Source organism: Coregonus clupeaformis, unplaced genomic scaffold, assembly GCF_020615455.1.
Source record: "Coregonus clupeaformis isolate EN_2021a unplaced genomic scaffold, ASM2061545v1 scaf0872, whole genome shotgun sequence".
Taxonomy (NCBI): Eukaryota; Metazoa; Chordata; class Actinopteri; order Salmoniformes; family Salmonidae; genus Coregonus; species Coregonus clupeaformis.
Genome location: NW_025534326.1, coordinates 8,674 through 29,761, shown reverse-complemented (window position 1 = coordinate 29,761; position 21,088 = coordinate 8,674). Strand labels below are relative to the sequence as shown.

The window sequence follows — 21,088 nt, the reverse complement described above, 5'->3', positions numbered from 1 at the left end:
GACGTGGTGGTTCTTATAGCAGGTCATTGAGCTGCCTGCCCCCTGCCTGTAGACAGCTGACTGACTTTGGTAGACTTTCTTCTTCTTTTTTTTCTTTCTGTCTGCTTCTGCTATTTGTACGTCACTTCCGTCACAGCTTTTGAGTTTTCGAGCAAAGATGGCGACGGCGCAGCTAACCGACGAGGAGCTTTTCTCCGAGTTAAAGCGCTTTGGGTTCAGCCCAGGCCCGGTGTCCGAGAACACGCGACCTGTTTATTTGAAAAAACTAAAGAAACTGCGCGATGAGCAGCAACAGAAAGGAACCAGGGCGGGGAAAAACCGAAACAGTGGCGGCGTCAACAACGGCACTAGTGGCGATGGCAACAGCGGCTACACAGCGGCGGGAGCTTCGGGAGTCGGAGCCAGGCCAGCTAGCGGTGACGTCACGCACCTGAGCCCTAGCAGCCGGAGCCCCGGCGGTCGACCGGGCCTGAACGAAAAGCGAGCTGGCGGAGCGGGGAAGTTCGTTTTGGGCTTTAGCTCGGACGAATCGGACGTGGAGGCCCCGCAGAAAAAACGAGGACCGAACCACAGCGGCAGGAGAGACCGAGGCTCCGCGTACCACCACCAACAACAACAGCAGATCAGGCCTACAACGGGAGCTGCCACCGCCGCCCGAAAGAGCCTGGGAGTCGCTGTGAGTACCAGCAGCAACAATTCCTCTCCCGCCGGGCTGCTGGAGGGGAGGAGAAGCGGACCCGGTTCTCTCGGCTGGGTGGACCGGGGAAAATCGAGCCTCGAGGTCTCGCAGCCCGCGGAGGGGAAGGGTTATGACGTAGAGCCCGAAGAGGAAGAAGATTTCCAAGGGGAGACGGAGAGAGACAGTCGGTCTCTGAATGGGAACAGGGCGTCTTACTCACTGAATACCAGTAGTAAACTAGTCGGAGATTACTCGGATTCGGAGGAGGAGGAAGAAGAGGGAATCATATCTGGGCAGGACCGTCAACGAGACCGCCGCTTACAGGTACACTGCTCCAGACGGAGTCACTCCTTCAAGTCGTCTCCCCACAGAAGTGCCAGGGGGTCAGAGAGCGGCCAGGAAAAGACTGCAGCCATGGCAATCAGGCTAAATGACACGCCTGGCGCTAGTAGGAGTCGACTAGACATGATGGGAGGCCGAGGGGAGGAGGAGGATGACGAGGACGAGGGAAAGAAGCGAGGCCCCGGCGAATCGTCTCTGAGCGGGGGCTTGCTGCGACGCCATTACCCCAGGGGGACCATCTACGTGTCGGCTGTGATGGGGGAGAGCGACCGCGGCAGCCCCGGGGAAAGCAGCGGCAACAATTCCCCGTCCTCCGCCTACAACAAAAACCACGTCGACAGTGAGGATGGCGCCACTAGCAGCAGCAGCAGCAGTAGCCGATTCAGCATCGGCCTGAGACCGCGATTCTCCAACTACAACACTCTATCCGCTACTTACCGGCCCAACCATTCGAATCATAGCGGGCACAACCATGCCTACAGCCAGTCGAGCCTCAAGCACAAACACACGGCGCCGGAGGATGAGCTGCTCCAGCAATTCAAGCGGGAGGAGGTGGGGTCGTCCACCGGTGGTTGGGGGTTCAGCGCCCACTACCTGTCCATGTTGTTGCTCATGGCCGCTTGCCTGTTCTTCCTCCTGCTCGGCCTCATGTACCTCCGGATGCGGGGGTCTGGAGCCTCTGAGGTCGATGTTGTCAGTAAGTTTACAGCCCAATGAAATGGAACTTCCTAAACATAGTTAGCTAGTAGTGTTTTTTTGTCTCTCAATCCAATCCATCGTTCTGTGGCTAGGTTTACTGTACAATTGTAGCATTCTAAAGCTTCAATTTGCTTCCACATTGCAGTATAATATCAATATTTAAAACGGATTGATAACCAGCCCTGGTATTTTTTAATATTAGGTGACTGACTGTCTAGATACTGCTTTATGCATAGGACGGCCGGACTTTAGCCTTTTGCAATGGACATTTGTAATATGAAAACAATCTAACAAAGGTTTTAAATTGCTACTAGCATGTTTAGAAGACAATAAGGAGAGATGTAAACCTATACCCTCCAGAAATGATTTCCTATAGTTTACTCTACAGTACGTGATGAGTTTTTGCATTCTGCACGGAGTCACTCTTTGTCGGACATCAAAATCAGTTATTTGCCTCTTAGCAGAAAATCGCCACAAGGAACCTAAAAATTTAGGCCTAAAAACGATGATTTCATAGGACTAATTAGTGTGTAACGAAGCAGGCCTAGCAGTTGTCACCCTCGGAGCCATTCACACATTTTCACACTTACATTTTAGTCATTTAGCAGACGCTCTTATCCAGAGCGACTTACAGTTAGTGAGTGCATACCATTTTTTCACACCTTCAAAGACAGGAAGTCCTACATCATCATTCTACATAGAGGGACACGTCTTTTATGGAGGGTACAGCAGAGGTATTAGCATGTCAACATAGAAAGCTACCTCCCATCCATTGGCTTCCATAGGCTGGCTAACTATCGGCCGCTAAATTTACATTTTAGTCATTTAGCAGACGCTCTTATCCAGAGCGACTTACATGAGCAATTAGGGTTAAGTGCCTTGCTCAAGGGCACATCGACAGATTTTTTTCACCTAGTCGGCTCGGGGATTAGAACCAGCGACCTTTCGGGTTACTGGCACAACGCTCTTAACGACTAAGCTAGCCCATTCAACCCCACTGTGTGTGCTTCAGGGTACGATCCCCCTCCCCTTCCCCCAGGTGTGCCCAGGTATGCTGTTACAGATGACACGATAGAGCCTTGCCTTAATACGGATACTGTAGTATTTACCTTGAGGTATTAACACTATAGGCCTAAGCAAATGCCTGCCTGGTCACTAGAGCTAGACTCATACTCTACCTCAGGACTGCACCTCTGAGTGCTGTCAAAGCCACAAACACATGAAATATTCAATAACCCATTCAGCTGCATTTTACAGTGCAGTTAGTTTCTCAGTTCACCTTCTCAGATAAAAAAATAAATAAAAAATAGGGTCCTGACTTGGTGTGGTTTGAACGGATCGGCTACGGTCATGCATATACAGTACCAGTCAAAAGTTTGGACACACCTACTCATTCAAGGGTTTTTCTTTATTTTTACTATTTTCTACATTGTATAATAATAGTGAAGACATCAAAACTATGAAATAACACATATGGAATCATGTAGTAACCAAAAAGTGTTAAACAAATCAAAAATATATTTGAGATTCTTCAAAGTAGCCACCCTTTGCCTTGATGACAGCTTTGCACACTCTTGGCATTCTCTCAACCAGCTTCACCTGGAATGCTTTTCCAACAGTCTTGAAGGAGTTCCCACATGCTGAGCACTTGTTGGCTGCTTTTCCTTCACTCTTTGGTCCATCTCATCCCAAACCATCTCAATTGGGTTGAGGTCGGGTGATTGTGGAGGCCAGGTCATCTGATGCAGCACTCCATCACTCTCCTTCTTGGTCAAATAGCCCTTACACCGGTGTTTTGGGTCATTGACCTGTTGGAAAACAAATGATAGTCCCACTAAGCGCAAACCAGATGGGATGGCGTATCGCTGCAGAATGCTATGGTAGCCATGCTGGTTAAGTGTGCCTTGAATTCTAATTAAATCACACAGTGTCACCAGCAAAGCACCCCCACACCATCACACCACCTCCTCCGTGCTTCACGGTGGGAACCACACATGCAGAGATAATCCGATCACCTAGTTTGAAGAATCTCATATAAAATATATTTTGATTTGTTTAACACTTTTTTTGGTGACTACATGATTCCATATGTGTTATTTCATAGTTTTGATGTCTTCACTATTATTCTACAATGTAGAAAATAGTAAAAATAAAAACATTTGAATGAGTAGGTGTGTCCAAACTTTTGACTGGTACTGTATATCCCAACCATAGGGTATTGTAGACAAATTCATGCCTACAGGTTTTCTTCATTCATTATAATTAAACCGTATACTACAGGCTCTCTGTATAGGAAGCATTTAATGTGGGGAGGAAGTGTTGAATAATGAATGGTCGCTCAGACAGTAGTAGTAGTAGTAGTAGTAGTGGTGGTGGTAGTAGTGGTCATGGCAGGCCAGAGACTGGAGCATGGCAGGCCAGGCCAGAGACTGGAGCATCTCACTGTGACTGTCTTCTCTAGTCTCTCCTCAACCCTCACTGTGACTGTCTTCTCTCTCCTCAATCCTCACTGTGACTGTCTTCTCTAGTCTCTCTCCTCAGTCCTCACTGTGACTGTCTTCTCTAGTCTCTCTCCTCAGTCCTCACTGTGACTGTCTTCTCTAGTCTCTCTCCTCAGTCCTCACTGTGACTGTCTTCTCTAGTCTCTCTCCTCAGTCCTCACTGTGACTGTCTTCTCTAGTCTCTCTCCTCAGTCCTCACTGTGACTGTCTTCTCTAGTCTCTCCTCAATCCTCACTGTGACTGTCTTCTCTAGTCTCTCCTCAATCCTCACTGTGACTGTCTTCTCTAGTCTCTCTCCTCAGTCCTCACTGTGACTGTCTTCTCTAGTCTCTCTCCTCAGTCCTCACTGTGACTGTCTTCTCTAGTCTCTCTCCTCAGTCCTCACTGTGACTGTCTTCTCTAGTCTCTCCTCAACCCTCACTGTGACTGTCTTCTCTAGTCTCTCCTCAACCCTCACTAACTGTCTTCTCTAGTCTCTCTCCTCAGTCCTCACTGTGACTGTCTTCTCTAGTCTCTCTCCTCAGTCCTCACTGTGACTGTCTTCTCTAGTCTCTCCTCAGTCCTCACTGTGACTGTCTTCTCTAGTCTCTCCTCAACCCTCACTGACTGTCTTCTCTAGTCTCTCCTCAACCCTCACTGTGACTGTCTTCTCTAGTCTCTCTCCTCAGTCCTCACTGTGACTGTCTTCTCTAGTCTCTCCTCAATCCTCACTGTGACTGTCTTCTCTAGTCTCTCCTCAACCCTCACTGTGACTGTCTTCTCTAGTCTCTCCTCAACCCTCACTAACTACAGTAGGTAATGAAAGACCATATATCTGTGATGTCTTCATTTACTGTCAGTCTTTATTCTCCCCCTAGCCCCCCTGTTTCAGACTTTCAATTAAATGGGGCGTGGTCGGATTATAATTGCTGTGTTTTTGTTCTTTCTTCAGTTAAGAACCACCCGTTTGGCAGCGAGTTTGACAAGTCTTATGTAAGTATATTTTCTTATAATTTCGGCCCTAGCCTAAGGCCAAGTTAGTGTAGCTGTCTGTCTAACAATCAGGGCCTAACATGAACATCTGTAGACCGCCCACTGCATTCTGCGCCCTTACTACGGGATGCTCCCACTACACGTCCCTTACTACGTGATGCTCCCACTACACGTCCCTTACTACGTGATGCTCCCGCTACACGTCCCTTACTACGTGATGCTCCCACTACACGTCCCCTTACTACGTGATGCTCCCACTACACGTCCCCTTACTACGTGATGCTCCCACTACACGTCCCCTTACTACGTGATGCTCCCACTACACGTCCCTTACTACGTGATGCTCCCACTACACGTCCCCCTTACTACGTGATGCTCCCACTACACGTCCCCTTACTACGTGATGCTCCCACTACACGTCCCCTTACTACGTGATGCTCCCACTACACGTCCCCTTACTACGTGATGCTCCCACTACACGTCCCTTACTACGTGATGCTCCCACTACACGTCCCCTTACTACGTGATGCTCCCACTACACGTCTCTTACTACGTGATGCTCCCACTACACATCCCTTACTACGTGATGCTCCCACTACACATCCCTTACTACGTGATGCTCCCACTACACATCCCTTACTACGTGATGCTCCCACTACACGTCCCTTACTACGTGATGCTCCCACTACACGTCCCTTACTACGTGATGCTCCCACTACACGTCCCTTACTACGTGATGCTCCCACTACACGTCCCTTACTACGTGATGCTCCCACTACACGTCCCTTACTACGCGATGCTCCCACTACACGTCCCCTTACTACGTGATGCTCCCACTACACGTCCCTTACTACGTGATGCTCCCACTACACGTCCCTTACTACGTGATGCTCCCACTACACGTCTCTTACTACGTGATGCTCCCACTACACATCCCTTACTACGTGCCACGCCCACTGCCATTGAGGCTGCTAGCTAGCTAGGACACCGGCACATACTGTCCTTCGCCCCTCCGCCTGCTAGCTAGCTAGGCTAGGGGACAGCGGTACACAGAGTCCTTCGCCCATCCGCCTGCTAGCTAGCTAGGCTAGGGGACACCGGCACATACTGTCCTTCGCCCCTCCGCCTGCTAGCTAGCTAGGCTAGGGGACAGCGGTACACAGAGTCCTTCGCCCCTCCGCCTGCTAGCTAGCTAGGCTAGGGGACAGCGGTACACAGAGTCCTTCGCCCCTCCGCCTGCTAGCTAGCTAGGCTAGGGGACAGCGGTACAGAGTCCTTCGCCCATCCGCCTGCTAGCTAGCTAGGCTAGGGGACAGCGGTACAGAGTCCTTTGCCCCTCCGCCTGCTAGCTAGCTAGGCTAGGGGACAGCGGTACAGAGTCCTTCGCCCCTCCGCCTGCGGAGCACTGCTTTCCCGCAGTTATTTTAACGTTACGGCGAGGGTAATCACTACCCGGTAGGGCCACGCAAGAGTTGGGTTGGCGACACTAGCTAGCTACTTCCCTCGCCATAACGTTAACAGAACTGCAGGAAAGCAGTGCTCGGCAGGCGGGATCGAAGGACTCTGTGTGCCGCTGTCCCCTAGCCTAGCTAGCTAGCAGCCTCCCTCCTTCGGTGGGAGTTTGTTCAGCGATTGGCATCCAACGTCGGTGCGTTACCGCCACCTACTGTGCTGGAGTGTGGACCAGAGGCGGAGCTAGCGGGCTCAATGGCGGCGGGCACAGCATTTTTAATAAGTGACGCGTAGTGGGCGTGGCATGTAGTAACTGCGGTCTGCGGAGAGACGTTATTGATTAGGTTTTGGCTTTGGCGGGTAAGAAGATGTCTATTTCACCAGCCACGTTGGCGGATGGTCAGGGCTCCACAGGGCAAGCGTTTTCACTCGCGCATCTGTGAATATAAATAGTCAAGTATGATCACATTTTATAGCTTAATAAATGCTGCAGTAGCATTTTTGGTCAAATTTACTTGAAATGAAAGTCTGCAAAGTGAGACTTTGTCCTCGTGTTTCTTGGCTATTTACATTTGTTTTGTTCACCAGCCAGGTTTTTTTTTTCTATGTTTTGAGTTCCAACTGCTAGGGAAGAGAGGACCACGCGGATGCTAGTCACTCTCTCAATCTCACAGGCACAAACATGACTCAGCAGAGGTCACCTCCCACCCTTAAAGGGGCAGGTTACATGATATTTTGGTTAAGTCACAAAATATTTCATGAAATTAAGCAATATACCACCTTATTTGTCATACATTTTAATTGTTTAATAAACATTAAAGCATGCTTATCTGGGTTTTTTTTTGTGTGTAATTTTGGCAGAATATCTGAGTGGCTGGTAGATTTGATTGATTTCTATATCTACAGTGGCTGGTGGACCAAAAGTTAGTTTCAGGCCCTGCTAACAAGACAGTGATATTGTAACGTATAGGACTGAAAGATGGCTTGTATGTATAGTAGTCTACATGAAACATTATCTCTAATACGGCCACACGTGAGCATTTACCTGAAAAACATGAATAAATAGACTTTAGCAGTACGTAATTTGTGTTGACAGATGTCTGTAATACTGCCACAGAAATATTGACTTGATCTTTTGTGGATTTCAGAACAAGACGGAGCAGGACACCATTCTGAAACTCCTACTCAAACTTCATGACCACCTGGCTAATGTTGCTGGTACGTTAAGAAAGGATCTTGCAGATTTTTTGTTGTTGTTTTTGTTCTCAATTAAATTAGATTCTTCCATCCTCCAACATTGGCTGTATGCTATGCTTAAATAGTTAGAATGTGTCGTTTTCAAATGAAGACCCCAGGGTGTACACCGTGTACAAAACTCTGCTCTTTCCATGACACCGACTGACCAGGTGAATCCAGGTGAAAGCTATGATCCCTTATTGATGTCACTTGTTAAATCCACTTCAATCAGTGTAGATGTAGGGGAGGAGACGGGGTTAAAGAAGGATTTTTAAGCCTTGTGACAATTGAGACATGGATTGTGTATGTGTGCCATTCAGAGGGTGAATGGGCAAGACAAAATATTTAAGTGCCTTTGAACGGGGTACGGTAGTAGGTGCCAGATGCACCGGTTTGTGCCAAGAACTGCAACGCTGCTGGGTTTTTCACACTCAACAGTTTTCCGTGTGTATCAAGAGTGGTCCACCACCCAAAGGACATCCAGCCAACTTGACACAACTTTGGGAAGCATTGGAGTCAACATGGGCCAGCATCCCTAACTCAATATTAGGAAGGTGTTCCTAATGTTCTGTTCACTCAGTATATGTAGTCAAATGGCACACCTTTTTTTTTTTTTTGCTGTAATGACGACACTAACAGCTCAAGGATAGTTTGAAATCTTAACTCCGTGGATTACTGTTGAAATGAGGTGTCAGTCCGCCTGTCTGTCTAATAATAAGTGGTTTATCTGGAGCTAACGTTTAATATTGTCCCCCCCATCAGGACAACATGACTGTACAGACCCGGAGCAGCAGCAGGCCAACAGGAGTCTGTCTATGGAGGATGCCTCTGACTATCTGATACAGCAGAATGAGGACTACCGTCACTGGCTACTCCTCTCTCTGGAGTGGATCATACGGTCAGGGGAGGATGTTGGCATACGGTAAATAAGGGAAGAGCGTCTAGGGTCGTGGTCATTAGGGCATGCAGTTTAAAAAAACGCTTTGCAACAGAAAACCAAACTGGGCATTTCATATTGGACCAGGTAGTCCAGGGTGTCTCTCCCTGTTTGTCTGTGTTCTTCTGTTTGGTGCCTAATGAACAGGACCCTGTTATCGCCCACTGTGATGTATTCTCATACTAATGGCACCTCTCCCTCCTCCCCTCCTTCTCCTCTCCTCTCTCTCCCTCTCCTTCCTCCCCTCTCTCCCTCCTCCCCTCTCCTCTCTCTCCTCCCTCCCCTCTCCCTCCTCCCCTCTCCCTCTCTCCCTCCTCCCCTCTCCTCTCTCCCTCCTCTCCCTCTCCCTTCTCCCCTCTCCCTTCTCCCTCCTCCCTCTCCTCTCCTCCCTCCCCCCTCCTCTCTCCCTCCTCACCTCTCTCTTCCTCCCTCCTCCTCTCTCTCTCTCTCTCTCTCTCTCTCTCTCCTCTTCTCTGCCAGGCTGATCGGGGATAACCCAGAGGAGACGGTAGCGGAGGTGAGTGAGGTGACTCGTCTGGAATCGACCCACCCCAAAATGTCCTTCTCCTGCCGCTTCAGAAGAGCCTTCTTTACAGTCATCCACAGGCTGCTGCTCATCCTAACAGGTTAGAAATCTATCTCTGTCTCTCTCTCTCTGTCTCTCTCTCTCTGTCTCTCTCTCTCTCTTTGTCTCTCTCTCTCTCTCTCTGTCTCTCTCTCTCTCTCTGTGTGTGTCTCTCTCTCTCTGTCTCTCTCTCTGTCTCTCTCTCTCTCTGTGTTGGTCTGGTCTGTGGTGTCTCTCTCTCTGTGTCTCTCTCTGTGTCTCTCTCTGTGTCTCTCTCTGTGTCTCTCTCTGTGTCTCTCTCTGTCTCTCTCTCTGTGTCTCTCTCTGTCTCTCTCTCTGTCTCTCTCTCTCTCTCTAGTGATTGGTCTGGTCTGGGGTGTATTCTACTACATGAAGTATCTAACCTGCTCTCTCTCTCTCTCTCTCTCTCTAGTGATTGGTCTGGTGTGGGGTGTAATCTACTACATTAAGTATCTAACCTGCTCTCTCTCTCTCTAGTGATTGGTCTGGTGTGGGGTGTAATCTACTACATGAAGTACCGTTGGAGGAGAGAGGAGGAGGAGACCAGGCAGATGTATGACATGGTGGAGAGAATCATCGATGTTCTGAAGAGCCACAACGCGGCATGTCAGGAGAACAATGACCTCCAGCCCTACCTACCCATCCCTCACGTCAGAGACTCCCTGGTCCAACCCCAGGACAGGTCAGTACTAACCCCCTACCGACCCATCCCTCACGTCAGAGACTCCCTGGTCCAACCCCAGGACAGGTCAGTACTAACCCCCTACCGACCCATCCCTCACGTCAGAGACTCCCTGGTCCAACCCCAGGACAGGTCAGTACTAACCCCCTACCTACCCATCCTCACGTCAGAGACTCCTGGTCCAACCCCAGGACAGGTCAGTACTAACCCCCTACCGACCCATCCCTCACGTCAGAGACTCCCTGGTCCAACCCCAGGACAGGTCAGTACTGACTCTCCTGGTCCAACCCCAGGACAGGTCAGTACTACCCTACCGACCCATCCCTCACGTCAGAGACTCCCTGGTCCAACCCCAGGACAGGTCAGTACTAACCCCCTACCTACCCATCCCTCACGTCAGAGACTCCCTGGTCCAACCCCAGGACAGGTCAGTACTACTTCCTGGTCCAACCCCCTACTGACTCCTGCCAACCCTCACATCAGAGACTTCCTGGTCCAACCCCAGGACAGGTCAGTACTGACTTCCTGGTCCAACCCCAGGACAGGTCAGTACTAACCCCCTACCTACCCATCCCTCACGTCAGAGACTCCCTGGTCCAACCCCAGGACAGGTCAGTACTGACCCCCTACCGGCCCATCCCTCACGTCAGAGACTCCTGGTCCAACCCCAACCCCAGGACAGGTCTGTACTAACCCCCTACCGACCTATCCCTCACGTCAGAGACTTCCTGGTCCAACCCCAGGACAGGTCAGTACTAACCTACCGACCCATCCCTCACGTCAGAGACTCCTGGTCCAATCCCAGGACAGGTCAGTACTAACCTCTACCGACCCATCCCTCACGTCAGAGACTCCTGGTCCAACCCCAGGACAGGTCAGTACTGACTTCCTGTTCCAACCCCAGGACAGGTCAGTACTGACTTCCTGGTCCAACCCCAGGACAGGTCAGTACTGACTTCCTGGTCCCACCCCAGGACAGGTCAGTACTGACTTCCTGGTCCAACCCCAGGACAGGTCAGTACTGACTTCCTGGTCCAACCCCAGGACAGGTCAGTACTGACTTCCTGGTCCAACCCCAGGACAGGTCAGTACTGACTTCCTGGTCCAACCCCAGGACAGGTCAGTACTGACTTCCTGGTCCAACCCCAGGACAGGTCAGTACTGACTTCCTGGTCCAACCCCAGGACAGGTCAGTACTGACTTCCTGGTCCAACCCCAGGACAGGTCAGTACCAGTACTAGGGGCCCTATAAAATCTGCGTTGTGGACGGAATCATGGAATCCAGACATTAAAACAGAGTTCAACAATATTCAAAAAATCTATTGAATTTAGTAGGGAATCAACTAAATGTATTGAACTTATTAGAAAATGCATTACATTTGCCCAAGTTTATCATAAGACATGAACAAAATGCATCAGTGAGTACGTTTACATGCACACTAATAATTCGATATTAAACTGATTATGGCAGTGATGTAAACACCTGCTAATCGTAAGATCAAAACGTATCCACATGTATCCTATCTGTCCGGGTAAGCATACACCGATTTAAAACACCTGGTTTTCTGAGCAATCTTTCAAATGATTAGGAAATGTAAACCGCTTAATCGGCGTTCCAGCAGTGTGTTTGATCTGCGCATGTGCCAGCTCCGGGCAGCGCAAGCCTCCCTCTTATGTGCGAGTGTAGTGAGTTAGGAAAAACTGAAAGTATGCATCTTAGAAATAGTTTTCACTTACAAACTTTGTCCGAACTCAAATAGCCTTCTCCAAAAAAAAAACACGTGGTAGAACGAAAACGTTTTAAAACTATGATATTAACCAGACTGCACAATAATGGTATTGTGCGCATGTAACCGTACTGTGATTCGTATTTTCAGGCAACGGCACAGGAATGCCCCTGTCTGTCCTGTCTGTCCTGTCTGTCCTGTCTGTCCTGCCTGCCTTCCTTCCTTGTCGGTCTGTCTTGTCTGTCTGTCTGTCTGTCTGTCTCTGGTCTGTCTGGTCTGTCTGTCTGTCTCTGGTCTGTCTGTCTTGTCTGTCTGTCTCTGGTCTGTCTGTCTCTGGTCTGTCTTGTCTCTGGTCTGTCTTGTCTGTCTGTCTCTGGTCTGTCTTGTCTGTCTGTCTGTCTCTGGTCTGTCTTGTCTGTCTGTCTCTGGTCTGGTCTGTCTGTCTGTCTCTGGTCTGTCTGTCTTGTCTGTCTGTCTCTGGTCTGGTCTGTCTGTCTGTCTCTGGTCTGTCTGTCTTGTCTGTCTGTCTCTGGTCTGGTCTGTCTGTCTGTCTCTGGTCTGGTCTGTCTGTCTGTCTCTGGTCTGGTCTGTCTGTCTGTCTCTGGTCTGGTCTGTCTGTCTTCTGTCTCTGGTCTGTCTGTCTTCTGTCTCTCTCTGGTCTGTCTTGGTCTGTCTGTCTCTGGTCTGTCTGTCTCTGGTCTGCTGTCTATCTGTCTCTCTCTGGTCTGTCTGTCTGTCTGTCTCTGGTCTGTCTGTCTCTGGTCTGTCTGTCTCTGGTCTGTCTTGTCTGTCTTGTCTGTCTCTGGTCTGTCTGTCTCTGGTCTGTCTGTCTCTGGTCTGTCTGTCTCTGGTCTGTCTGTCTGTCTGTCTCTGGTCTGTCTGTCTATCTGTCTCTCTCTGGTCTGTCTGTCTGTCTCTGGTCTGTCTGTCTCTGGTCTGTCTGTCTCTGGTCTGTCTCTGGTCTGTCTTGTCTGTCTCTGGTCTGTCTGTCTCTGGTCTGTCTGTCTCTTGTCTGTCTGTCTGTCTGTCTGTCTCTGGTCTGGTCTGTCTGTCTGTCTCTGGTCTGGTCTGTCTGTCTGTCTCTGGTCTGGTCTGTCTGTCTGTCTCTGGTCTGGTCTGTCTGTCTGTCTCTGGTCTGTCTGTCTTGTCTGTCTGTCTCTGGTCTTGTCTGTCTGTCTGTCTCTGGTCTGTCTTGTCTGTCTGTCTCTGGTCTGTCTTGTCTGTTTGTCTCTGGTCTGTCTTGTCTGTCCACCACTTTGTGTTGGAGATTGATGCTAATATATTGACAACCTCTCTTCTGGTAGATGGAAAAGTTCCCCAAAATCTTCTCAATTAAATGTTAACTACAAAGTAGACTATGCCTACCTGGCAGAATGATATCCTGATTATTTGCGTCAATCCAGTGGCCATTTTGTTTGGCAAACTTTGCAATCCCATGAGCGCTACAGAAACATTGAAACGTCGCTAACCAAACGATGGTCTCTGGCTGGTTCACAGTTTAATTAAAAGGGGAACTACACCAAAATATATAAACATTTATTAGATTTTTCCCAGACCTCAAAAGTGGACTCCTGATGTGGTTTAAGCGTTGTTGTGGGCTTAGAATATCCAATTTAGTTGTTTTCCTATTAAAAAAAAGTTTGATTTTGAGAGCAAAAACTGGGAAAAAACGGAAACCTGGAAAAACTAAAAGGAGGAAATTGAATTTTGGGGGGGGGGGAAACTAATGGAACCAGGCAAAAATGTTACAGATTTTATAGGGTCCTACAGTACAGAACCACCCTCAACTTCCAACGAAACTATCATCACACTCCACTGTTTGTGTAACCACTTAGCTATCGACAAAAATGGACATGGCTTCTTGAAGTCCATGAGATCCGTACAGTTAACTTCCTATACTAGTTTGTGTTTAGGGCAGATTCAGTTGTTTAGCCCCCGAGGAGCAATGTCAGTTTCAGGGAACAAATCCCATCTTGTTCAGTTTAACTGTGTTTTCCTGCCATGCCAGAGAGACAAGCTAGTGACAATAACTGTTAGTTTCTATTCTACCAGAGAGACAAGCTAGTGATTAATAACTGTTAGTTTATATTCTAACATTCAGAGAGACAAGCTAGTGACGATAACTGTTAGTTTCTATTCTACCATCACAGAAAGAAGCTGAAGAAGGTTTGGGACCGGGCCGTGACCTTCCTCTCAGCCAACGATAGCCGTATCAGGACGGAGTCTCAGCGGATTGGTGGAGCTGACTTCCTGGTGTGGAGGTGGCTCCAGCCGTCTCTGAGCTGCGACCAGATCTCACTCATCCCCTCCAAAGTCTGGCAGGGCAAAGGTAACTAACCTGGCACCCTGTTCCCTGTGAACGGCACTCCTTTTGACCGGAGCCCTGCCATTTGGGACGCAGACCTAGTCCCTTAACTGTGAAGGAGTTGGGTTATGGTTTCCAAGAGCAGCGTGTACCTTGGCTTTTATGTGCAGCATGTAGGTTGTAGATGGAGTTTTGGTCAATGTAAAGTGTACTGTATTAAGGAGACCAATGCATTGGAATCTAACGAAGAACATGTACAGTATATGTAAAAACACTAATATATACAAAAGTATGTGGACACCCCCTTCAAATGAGTGGATTGGGCTATTTCAGCCACACCCGCTGCTGACAGATGTATAAAATCGAGCACACAGCCATGCAATCTCCATAGACAAACATTGGCCGTAGAATGGCCTTATTGAAGAGCTCAGTGACTTTCAACGTGGCACCGTCATAGGATGCCACCTTTCCAACAAGTCAGTTTGTCAAATGTCTGCCCTGCTAGAGCTGCCCCGGTCAACTGTAAGTGCTGTTATTGTGAAGTGGAAACGTCTAGGAGCAACAACGGCTCAGCAGCGAAGTGGTAGGCCACAGAAGCTCACAGAACGGGACTGCCGAGTGCTGAAGCTCGTAGCGCGTAAAAATCGTCTGTACTCATTTGCAACACTCACTACCGAGTTCCAAACTGCCTCTGGAAGCAATGTCAGCACAAGAACTGTTCGTCAGGAGCTTCATGAAATGGGTTTCCATGGCCGAGCCATTGGACTTTGGAGCAGTGGGGAACGCCTTCTCTGGAGTGATGAATCACGCTTCACCATCTGGCAGTCCGACGGACAAATCTGGGTTTGGCGGATGCCAGGACAACGCTACCTGCCCCAATGCATGGTGCCAACTGTAAAGTTTGGTGGAGGAGGAATAATGGTCTGGGGCTGTTTTCATGGTTCAGGCTCCTTAGTTCCAGTGAAGGGAAATCTTAACGCTATAGCATACAATGACATTCTAGATGATTCATTGCATCCAACTTTGTGGCAACAGTTTGGGGAAGGCCCTTTCCTGTTTCAGCATGACAATGCCCCCGGGCACAAAGTGAAGTCCATACAGAAATGGTTTGTCGAGATCGGTGTGGAAGAATTTGTCTGGTCTGCACAGAGCCCTGACCTCAACCCCATCTAACACCTTTGGGATGAATTGGAACGCCGACTGTGAGCCAGGCCTAATCGCCCAACATCAGTGCCCGACCTCACTAATGCTTGTGGCTGAATGAAAACAAGTCCCCGCAGCAATGTTCCAACATCTAGTGGAAAGCCTTCCCAGAAGAGTGGAGGCTGTTATAGCAGCAAAGGGGGGGACCAACTCCATATTAATGCCCGTGATTTTGGAATGAGATGTTCGATGAGCAGGTGTCCACATATTTTTGGTCAATAGTGTATGTCAGAAATAAAAAAAGGTTGCTTCCCTCCTGTTATACTGTATGTCTAACGTCTCTTTCCTGTCTCTCTCCATCTAACGTTTCTCTTTCCTGTCTGTCTCTCTCCATCTAACGTCTCTTTCCTGTCTCTGTCTCTCTCCATCTAACGTCTCTTTCCTGTCTCTGTCTCTCTCCATCTAACGTCTCTTTCCTGTCTCTGTCTCTCTCCATCTAACGTCTCTTTCCTGTCTCTGTCTCTCTCCATCTAACGTCTCTTTCCTGTCTCTGTCTCTCTCCATCTAACGTCTCTTTCCTGTCTCTGTCTCTCTCCATCTAACGTCTCTTTCCTGTCTCTGTCTCTCTCCATCTAACGTCTCTTTCCTGTCTCTCTCCATCTAACGTCTCTTTCCTGTCTCTCTCCATCTAACGTCTCTTTCCTGTCTCTCATAACGTCTCTTTCCTGTCTCTCCATCTAACGTCTCTTTCCTGTCTCTGTCTCTCTCCATCTAACGTCTCTTTCCTGTCTCTGTCTCTCTCCATCTAACGTCTCTTTCCTGTCTCTGTCTCTCTCCATCTAACGTCTCTTTCCTGTCTCTGTCTCTCTCCATCTAACGTCTCTTTCCTGTCTCTGTCTCTCTCCATCTAACGTCTCTTTTCTGTCTCTGTCTCTCTCCATCTAACGTCTCTTTCATGTCTCTGTCTCTCTCCATCTAACGTCTCTTTCCTGTCTCTGTCTCTCTCCATCTAACGTCTCTTTCCTGTCTCTGTCTCTCTCCATCTAACGTCTCTTTCCTGTCTCTGTCTCTCTCCATCTAACGTCTCTTTCCTGTCTCTGTCTCTCTCCATCTAACGTCTCTTTCCTGTCTCTGTCTCTCTCCATCTAACGTCTCTTTCCTGTCTCTCTCCTCTCAGCATTCCCTCTGGACAGGAGGAACTCCCCTCCCAACAGTTTAACACCGTGTCTCAAGATCAGAAACATGTTTGATCCAGTCATGTGAGTACCGGAGGTTATTACTAAGCAAACGTCTTCGGCGTAAATCTTTAGGGTTGTGTTGGGGGCTGAGCGTGGTACTCATCAGCGGACTAAAACGTCCTTTTTGCATGTCAGTGGCAGCAGCTGCATACATACATACATACATACATGCATACATGCATACATGCATACATAATGACTAAGCCAACATCATCGCCCTCAACTCTTAGATATAAATTGCATCAAGTGGTTTCACTGGGGGCTAGAGCCGTCTGTCTACATGTGACGTAGTCCAACCATGGAACACCTATTCCAGTGGAATGACACCTGTGTGTACCCCATGTAGTGACCTGTCCTACCTGTGTGTTCTTGACTTACCAGGTTAGAGGTGGGTTAGGACTCCGAGCTGACGTCTAACCCCTGTGTGTGTGTGTGTGTGTGTGTGTGTAACAGGGAGGTTGGTGAAAACTGGCACCTGGCCATCCACGAGGCCATCTTGGAGAAGTGTTGTGACAACGACGGTATCGTCCACATCGCTGTCGACAAGAACTCCAGAGAGGTGAGTGTCACAGCTGTTTTTTTATAGCACGCAATGGCTGTTTTCCAAATGGGGGAAAACTGGTCAAAGTGTAGTGCACTATATAGGGAATAGGCTCCCATTTGGGACGTACACAATGTCTCGGTTCTTATTCACCAGATTTCTAGTGGTTTTGGACTGACTCTATACACTTGATATTCACTGACCAGATGTGACCAACAGCCATATGTTTTATATATTCACTGACCAGATGTGACCAACAGCCATATGGTTTGTATCACGACCAGATGGACCAACAGCCATATGTTTGTATTCACTGACCAGATGTGACCAACAGCCATATGATTGTTATATATTCACTGACCAGATGTGACCAACAGCCATATGTTTTTATATTCACTGACCAATGTGACCAACAGCCATATGATTGTTATATATTCACTGACCAGATGTGACCAACAGCCATATGGTTGTTATATATTCACTGACCAGATGTGACCAACAGCCATATGTTGTTATATATTCACTGACCAGATGTGACCAACAGCCATATGGTTGTTATATATTCACTGACCAGATGGACCAACAGCCATATGATTGTTATATATTGCAGTGTGTGTCTCTCTACAGGCAGAGTGATGTGGCCTGTTACAACCTGTGGTAGAAGAGCTTGTTAACCTCTCTCTCTCTCTCTCTCTCTCTCTCTCTCTCTCTCTCTCTCTCTCTCTCTCTCTCTCTCTCTCTCTCTCTCTCTCTCTCTCTCTCTCTCTCTCTCTCTCTCTCTCTCTCTCTCTCTCTGTCTCTCTGTCTCTCTGTCTCTCTGTCTCTCTGTCTCTCTGTCTCTCTGTCTCTCTGTCTCTCTGTCTCTCTGTCTCTCTCTCTCTCTCTCTCTCTGTCTCTCTGTCTCTCTCTCTGTCTCTCTGTCTCTCTGTCTCTCTGTCTCTCTGTCTCTCTGTCTCTCTGTCTCTCTCTCTCTTCTCTGTCTCTCTGCTCTCTCTCTCTCCTCCCCTCCCCTCTCTCTCTCTCTCTCAATTCAATTCAATTTAAGGGCTTTATTGGCATGGGAAACGTATGTTAACATTGCCAAAGCAAGTGAAGTACATAGTAAACAAAAGTGAAATAAACATTAACAGTAAACATTACACTCAGAAGTTTCAAAAGAATAAAGACATTTAAAATGTCATATTATGTCTATATACAGTGTTGTAACAATGTGCAAATAGTTAAAGTACAAATGGGAAAATAATCTCTCTCTCTCTCTGTGTCTCTCTCCCCTCTCTCTCTCCCCCCTCTTCTCCCCCCAGGGCTGTGTCTATGTGAAGTGTCTGTCATCAGAGCACTCAGGGAAAGCCTTCAAGGCGCTACACGGCTCCTGGTTCGATGGTAAATCCATTTTAAATGACATGGCTTTAGCATCAACACACTTGTTTGGGCTTCATCCTCTAATGGACCTTGTTGTTCCCTGCTGAGGTCCTGGTGCTGAACATTTCAACAATCCCTTGTTTGCAAACTATGAGCCAATAGCATTTGTACTACTAGTCATGTGGTGTTGTGGTAATTGATACTGGATAAAGTAGGAAGGATTTAAGAGATTTAGTCACATGGTTGGTCTTCATTGTCTCTCTCTCTCTCTCCCTCCCTATCCCTCCCTCCCGTCTCTCCCTCCCTCCCTCCCTCCCGTCGCTCCCTCCCTCCCGCCCTCCCTCCTCCCTCCCTCCCTCCTCCTCCCTCCCTCCCTCCTCCCGTCCTCCCTCCCTCCCTCCCTGCCTCCCTCCCTCCCTCCCGTCTCCCTCCCTCCCTCCCCCTCTCTCCCCCTACCCTCCCTGCCTCTCCCTCCCTCCCCGTCTCTCCCTCCCTCCCGTCTCTCCCTCCCTCCCGTCTCTCCCTACCTCCCGTCTCTCCCTACCTCCCGTCTCTCCCTACCTCCCGTCTCTCCCTACCTCCCCGTCTCTCCCTCCTCCTCCCCCGTCTCTCCCTACCTCCCGTCTCTCCCTCCCTCCCCCGTCTCTCCCTACCTCCCGTCTCTCCCTCCCTCCCTACCTCCCGTCTCTCCTCCTCCCGTCTCTCTCTCCCTCCCTCCCTCCGTCTCTCTCTCTCCCTCCCGTCTCTCTCTCCCTCCCTACCGTTTCCCCTCCCTACCTCCCGTCTCTCCCTCCCTCCCTCCCTCCCTGCCTCCTCCTCCTCCCTCCCTCTCCTCCTCCTGTCTCTCCTCCCCTCCCGTCTCTCCTCCCCTCCCGTCTCTCCCTCCCTCCCTCCCCCCGTCTCTCCCTCCCTCCCTACCTCCTCCTCCCTCCTCCCTCCCTCCCTCCCTCCCTCCCTCCCCGTCTCTCCTCCCCTCCCGTCTCTCTCTCCCTCCCTCCGGTCTCTCCTCCCCTCCCGTCTCTCTCTCCCTCCCTACCGTCTCTCCTCCCCTCCCGTCTCTCTCTCTCTCCCTCCCTCCCGTCTCTCCTCCCCTCCCGTCTCTCTCTCTCTCCCTCCCTCCCCGTCTCTCCTCCCCTCCCGTCTCTCTCTCCCTCCCTACCGTCTCTCCTCCCCTCCCGTCTCTCTCTCCCTCCCTACCTCCCGTCTCTCCCTCCCTCCCTACCTCCCGTCTCTCCTCCCTCCCTCTCTCCTCCCCTCCCGTCTCTCCCTCCCTCCCTACCTCCCGTCTCTCCTCCCTCCCTCTCTCCTCCCCCCCCGTCTCTCCTCCCCTCCCGTCTCTCCTCTCCTCCCCTCCCTCTCTCCCTCCCGTCTCTCTCTCCCTCCCTACCTCCCGTCTCTCTCTCCCTCCCTACCTCCCGTCTCTCCCTCCCTCCCTACCTCCCGTCTCTCCTCCCTCCCTCCTCCCGTCTCTCCTCCCCCCTCTCTCCTCCCCTCCCGTCTCTCCTCCCTCCGTCTCTCTCTCCCTCCTACCTCCCGTCTCTCCCTCCCTCCCTACCTCCCGTCTCTCCTCCTCCCTCTCTCCTCCTCCTCCTCTCTCCTCCCCTCCCTCTCTCCTCTCCTCCCCTCTCTCCCTCCCTACGCTTTCCCTCCCTCCGTCTCTCCTCCCTCCCGTCTCTCCCTCCCTCCCTCCCTCCCGCTCTCCCTCCCGTCTCTCCTCCCCTCCCGTCTCTCCCTCCCTCCCTCCCCGTCTCTCCTCCCCTCCCGTCTCTCCTCCCCTCCGTCTCCTCCCCTCCCGTCTCTCCTCCCTCCTCCCTCCCCCCTCCCTTTCTCCTCCCTCCCCCTCCCGTCTCTCCTCCCTCCCTCCCCCTCCCAGGGAAGCTGGTGACGGTGAAGTACCTGCGTCTGGACCGCTACCACCAGCGGTTTCCCCAGGCCCAGGGCTGTACCACCTCCCTGAAGCCCTCTGGTACTCACATGAACACCATGTCCAGGCTACGTCACCACACCAGCCCTGATACCAGCACTAACGCTAACTCTCTAGGCTTCTCCTGAGGGGGGGGGGCAGATTACCCCAGCCTCCTCTCTCCCTCAACCCCACAGCTACCAACCCAACCAGCTCCTTCTTACCACAGTGTAACGGTCTCACCTCAACACAAGCCCCCCTTCCTTCAGTCTCCCCTTAGCCAGCCTCCACTGGGGGTGATGGTGGCTTGGTCTGTCAACTCACAGGGCTGGGTGAACCGTCTGTCTCGACTCACAGGGCTGGGTGAACCGTCTATCCAACTCACAGGGCTGGGTGAACCGTCTGTCCAACTCACAGGGCTGGGTGAACCGTCTGTCTCAACTCACAGGGCTTTTGTTTTCTCTTTAAGGGGACTGACTGACTGACTGTCTGACTGTTGGTTGTCCACAACCTGTCTGGACCACAGGAGTGGTTGGGAGGATTTAGACTGACTGACAGACCTGTGGTGTTTTTGTTGTAAAGAACAATCAGTGTTGAAAACAAAGCGGTGAGCTAAACTTTGGAAGACCGCTTGAACAACCAATGGGCTGGGAGATTGGAGACTAGGGGGCGTGGTCTGAGCTCTCCATGAGAGCTGGAGTTGTGTGATTCGCTGGTGCCGTCGACACTATTTAAATTTGTCTTTTTGTATTACAAACTTTTATGGATTTAACAAGGAAACAAACT

General features: G+C 50.1%; 1 protein-coding gene across 1 annotated transcript; it reads left to right on the top strand.

The window, feature by feature from the left end:
* Positions 1 to 20,748, top strand: LOC121555440 (inner nuclear membrane protein Man1). Its single transcript, XM_041869285.2, has 11 exons — positions 1 to 1,718; positions 5,153 to 5,193; positions 7,794 to 7,863; positions 8,644 to 8,803; positions 9,299 to 9,444; positions 9,882 to 10,086; positions 13,964 to 14,142; positions 16,439 to 16,520; positions 16,953 to 17,058; positions 18,342 to 18,420; positions 20,273 to 20,748. Exons 1-11 carry the CDS (start codon positions 158 to 160, stop codon positions 20,449 to 20,451), a joined length of 2,808 nt encoding a protein of 935 aa, XP_041725219.2. The 5' UTR covers positions 1 to 157; the 3' UTR covers positions 20,452 to 20,748.
* Positions 20,749 to 21,088: the final 340 nt, after the last annotated feature.